The sequence below is a fragment of the Echinops telfairi genome, unplaced genomic scaffold, assembly GCF_000313985.2.
Source record: "Echinops telfairi isolate 266 unplaced genomic scaffold, ASM31398v2 ScPeMD7_443;HRSCAF=831, whole genome shotgun sequence".
Classification (NCBI taxonomy): Eukaryota; Metazoa; Chordata; class Mammalia; order Afrosoricida; family Tenrecidae; genus Echinops; species Echinops telfairi.
The window spans coordinates 45431643-45437123 of NW_022104341.1; the positions used below are offsets into that span (position 1 = coordinate 45431643).

General features: G+C 34.2%; 1 protein-coding gene across 1 annotated transcript in view; it reads left to right on the top strand.

The window, feature by feature from the left end:
* The window catches only part of PIGK (phosphatidylinositol glycan anchor biosynthesis class K), a 169924-nt gene that overhangs the window by 43058 nt on the left and 121385 nt on the right, over positions 1-5481 (top strand). The window contains exons 4-8 of the mRNA XM_004699318.2: positions 696-831; positions 1697-1808; positions 3402-3498; positions 3581-3698; positions 3858-3968. Of these exons, the coding sequence (XP_004699375.1) occupies positions 696-831; positions 1697-1808; positions 3402-3498; positions 3581-3698; positions 3858-3968 (574 nt within the window). The remainder of the gene's footprint in view (positions 1-695; positions 832-1696; positions 1809-3401; positions 3499-3580; positions 3699-3857; positions 3969-5481) is intronic.

Below are 5481 nucleotides of genomic sequence, written 5' to 3' on the forward strand. Positions count from 1 at the left end.
TGACCCCCCCAACCATAAAATTATTTTCATTGCTACTTCATAACTGTAATTTTGCTACTGTTATGAATCAGGCGACCCCTGTGGAAGATTCATTTGACCCCTAAAGGGGTCGTGACCCACAGGTTGAGAACCGCTGCATTAGGCTTTGTTAGCATCCAGCCAAGACATGATGGTAGAAAGTATTAGGGAGATGGAATGGAACTATTAAGGAGTTATTGGCACGAAACTGGCCTTTACATGTGCTAACAGATAACATATTTTTACACTTCAGCATTTGAAATTCTAAAAATGAAATTCTTCAGAATGTCATACTTTAATGTAGACTTTGAAAATCTTGAGAATGTCATATACTATTAGAAGTCTTTAATGTTTGGGGAAGACAGGATAGCTCTTTTTACTTCTCATTGCTCTATGGTATAATAGTTTATGAGGGAAATTTTAAAGTAATAATCTTAAATGTAGATAGATTCATGCTAGATTAGTCTGATTTCTCTACTTCAAAACTTATATAAAGATTTGAAAAAATATTAAGAGCTCTGTCAGTAGGTACTCTAGAGTTGGGAAATTATTTTACTAGAGAACCAAATGTGCATACTGGTTTCGTGGTGCATGATCTATGTACACTTACCTGTCTTTAGCATGTTTGGGGTTTCTGTTAGTTGTTCATCACTATGCTTTCCCCTTCTGTCTTCCAGTCACATTGTGCTAATGCTTGCAGACGACATGGCGTGCAACCCTAGGAATCCCAAACCAGCTACGGTGTTCAGTCACAAGAATATGGAATTAAATGTGTATGGTGATGATGTGGAAGTGGATTATAGGAGCTATGAGGTAAATTGTTTAGCAGTTTTTTGAGTTACTTTACTTTTGAGTTACTTTACTGTTACTTTCAAGTTCTAAAACAGTGGTAGAATAAATATCTTATTGTTTTTCTTTCAACTTGTACAAAATTGTCATTGAGGCTTTGCTATAATTTTGTCTCAAGAGTTTGTAGTAAAGAAACAATATGAGAAAACTGTTGCGTATTTTCATGTATCTACTTTAGAGAGAATAACTTTATACTGACTTTTGTGTTATAGTTTAGTAAGGTTTTATATGTTTACTCTCATAGCATATAATATTGTTTATTTTCCATATCTAACCAAAAATTTCTAGATTAGTACTTTTAATAACTGCTTAACTGTGGGAAAGGTTAGAAAATGACTAAAAAATTCATATTTCTACTCCAGAGAGATAACATTTCTTAAGGTTTCCAGTGTTTTTTTAGGCACATATAATTTAAAATGAAAATATGAATATGAAAATTAATATTATACCATATTTTCTCCTTTTGAAATTCCACTTTAAACTTAACAGGAGATTGTAAAAACATTTAAAATGTGAAGGTCTTCTCATGGAAGCCTTTCTGGATAAATTTTCTCCTGTTTTACCAACTGTGCTAAAGTTAAACACAATTTTCTCTATATTATCAGATCATGCATGAAATACTTCAAGAACCCCCTTCCAGACTGTAAATTCTATGGGTTTCAGTTCTACTCTGGACACGTGGAATCACTATGATTTGGGATTGATATGGCAGCTATTAATGAGGAGGACAAAACCATATTGAGAAAAGAATGCAATGTTTTTTGAAGCAAAAGTAAATTAGTAGGTTTCTTCAAGTTCTAATGAATGGGCTTTCTCTTACATTTTTCAGGTAACTGTGGAGAATTTTTTACGTGTATTAACTGGGAGGATCCCACCTAGTACTCCACGATCAAAACGTCTTCTTTCTGATGATAGAAGCAATATTCTTATTTATATGACAGGTAATTCTGGAGAGGGATTTAATAGTATTTTGAAACTCTTTGAATAAAGTCTACATAGAAAAAGCATAAGCACACTAAAGAGTTTTTGGTTAAATTTCTTGATTTGTTATATTTTCTTTGATCAAGGAAATTGCTATCTGTAAATAATATAGCATTTTATGCTGTTCTGTATTTTGAAATCCCCATTCTTTTTACTGTTGCCCTGGTAAAGGTCATCACCTTTAGGACACTGAGTGTCCTACTTATTGTATAGCTTTCTTGCATTAACTCACAAACTATAATGAAGCAAAAAACCCCAAAACCAAAATGTGTACAAATTATTGAATGGGAAACTGATTTTCTCTGAAAATCTTTACCCAATCCACAATAAAATCTTTTTAAAAAAGAAAAAATGTAATTGCTAATATCTATTAATGCTTGCTACCGATCAGGTAATATTTAAAATATATTGCCTGTATTCACTTAATCCTCACAAAAACCTGATGATTTAGGTGCTGATGTTCAAGGCTGTTTGTCTGAACTGTGTATTGTGCACAAGTCACTGGCAGATGGGTGAGTGGGAGCTGATATCTAGGGTTTATGTTTTCTAAGCAAGGTGCCCTTGTCCCTGGGCTGTGTCTAATGAGAAGGAGGCTAATCATTTGTGGACTCAGAGGGCTGTTTATATCCAGAAAACCACAACCAAGCTCATTGTTGCCAAGTTGATTCTGACTCATGCTACCTCTGTAGGACAGAATAAGACTACTTTTCAGGGTTTTGAAGGCTGTAAATCTTACAGAAGCAGCCTGCCTCGTCTTTTTTTCCCATGGAGCAGCTTGTGGGTTTGAACTGCCAGATTTTTGTCAGCAGCCTGATGCTTAATTCATTGTGCCCCTCTGGCTAGGGAGTACTAAAACAGAATTTTCTACTTTGCTTTCCAGACTGAGGTACAATTTTAAACCTTGCACACTGGAGCTGTGTAGACAGGCTAATGGTCTTCTTACTTCTCATTTTACAACTGAGGAAATGTAGATCTAGAATGTTAATTATCTGAGGTCACATATTAAGTGCCAAAGATTACACTTAAATCTAGAACTGTTAGCTGAATGAATAAATGTTAGAATCTTCTGGTGAACCCTTATGGAGCAGGGAAATATCAATTTTTAGTGAAAATACCAATTTGTAGATTAGAACGAGATTTCATAACAGTACTAGCATTCAGTGTGCACTGTGGATAGTACCAGTATACCAGGCAACCACTTAGTTTCTTCAACTCTTTTCTTCTCAAAAATATTTGTTTACTGTATTAAGAAATTTGGAAAGTTGCTTCTGATATTATAATGGAGCTAATAGAAAAGTATAATGTATTTCTCTGGCATCGAATGATAGAAAGACTCTGAAATATTTTATTGGCTCTTCTTTGCAGTCTGTTATTATTCTCTTTTTGATTGGTATAATGAAAATTAAGTCTTTTTTCCAAAATCACAGTGCTTAATTTAGAGCATAAAATAATGAAGGGTGTTAAAATGTTGCAATGAATAAATGTATCTTTCAGAATGTATACAGTTTGCATAAAAAGCATATCTAATCTGTCTTTTTGATTCTTCCTGTAAGGACATGGTGGAAATGGTTTCTTGAAATTTCAAGATTCTGAAGAAATTACTAACATAGAACTTGCAGATGCTTTTGAACAAATGTGGCAGAAAAGACGGTAATTAGTAAATGACTTCTTTTCAAAATATAAATGTACAATAACATCATTATTCATCTCAAGGATATCACTTTTCTTTCAGCTACAATGAGCTACTGTTTATTATTGATACTTGTCAAGGAGCATCCATGTATGAGCGATTTTATTCTCCTAACATCATGGCCCTCGCTAGTAGCCAAGTGGGAGAAGATTCCCTTTCGGTAGGTGCATTTTATCATTTCTAAGTTTCACTGTCTTTGAAAGTATAGCTATTTCTGAAATACTTATGTTCTATATGATTATATCTGTTATTTCCTATTCGTGGACTTTTTAACACCTTACACAAGAATGTTAATTCCATTTTAAACTTTGTCTTACAGCACCAACCAGATCCTGCAATTGGAGTCCATCTTATGGACAGATACACATTTTATGTCTTAGAATTTCTGGAAGAAATTAATCCAGCTAGCCAAACAAATATGAATGACCTTGTAAGTATTTGTCAGATTAATTCTAGCACATAGATAAAAACTAATATTTCAGTAGATCCCTGGTGGCTTAGTGTAGAGTTGGGCTATTAACCTTAGGGTCTGCAGTTTGAAACTGCCAGATGCTTTCTGGGAAAAGGACAAGTCTTTGTATACCCATAAAGCAGTGGTTCTCAACCTGTGGGCCATGACCCCTTTGGGGTCCGAACGACCCTTTCACAGGAGTCGCCCAATTATTAACAGTAGCAAAATTACAGTTATGAAGTAGCAATGAATAATTTTATGGTTAGGGGGTCACCACCACATGAGGAACTGTATTCAAGGGTCGCAGCATTAGGAAGGTTGAGAACCACTGCCATAAAGAGTTAAAGTCTCGGAAACCCACAGCAGCAGTTCTTTCTCACTCTACAGGGTCTCTATGAGTCAGAATTGACTTTATTGCAGTAAGTTTTGCAGTTGAATATTAATCTGAGGAATGAAGTCAATTATTCCCTGTACTTCTAAGGTACTGGTTCATGTGTTTAATGGTACCCAAACTAAACTAAGCCCACTATGATCAAATTGATTCTGACTTAAAGCAACCTTATACAGGGTGTACTGAGACTTTATAAATCCATGAGACCAGACAGTTTGCTGCCATGATCACTGCTGGTGGGTTTGAACTGTTCACTTTGTGATTGGCAGCCCAACACTTAGCTTTTTAAAGTGCTTAGAATCTGCCTTTATAGTAATATTTTGTTCTTTACTACAAGGCGTCTGAAGCTGTAGCCCAGTGTACTTCCTATTCCTTAAGCTATTTTCCTGTTTTCAGCTATATGTTTGTACCCTTTTCCCTACCAGAAATGTGCTTTTTTAGATTCATATATTGAAATTCTACCTATTCTTCAAGACTTTAATCAGATTCTTCTTTCTGTAAATTTTTCCTCCTTCTTCTCATTTGGATTATTTCTCTGCATTTCCAAACCTTCCCTAGAATGTTATTTTTCTTGTGGCATTTACATAATCTCTTATTGAATTTTGTAAATATAAATGCCTTATCTTACATATTTTTTCATGTCTCTTAGTATTGTACATAATTTCTAGTGTATTATTTTAATATTACTTGTTGAAGTTCTATTTTTGCTCTTTATATTTCTGGGCTGGTTGTATCTTTTCAACTAGGTCTACTTTGAAGTTGCTATTAAAAGTAAGCATACCTAAAAGCTTGAAGTAACAAATATTAGATTGAATAATTATTGTACATTAATTTAAAAATATTTTTTCCATAAGTTTATGCTTTGATCACAAACATTTCGTGAGTATTAGCACAGTGTCTAGATTCTTTAGTTAAGGAGGCAGACAGTTCCTGCCTTCATAGAGCATAGGGAAGGGAAAGCTGTCTGTGAGGGTCAGGTCAGCATTGCATTTACCTATTTTATTGCTAAGTAAATTTTCACTTACTAAAAGGGTTCTACTGCAAAATAGGTTATCAAATTTGATCAAATAGGACCACCTACCTTTTTTTTTTTAACATTTT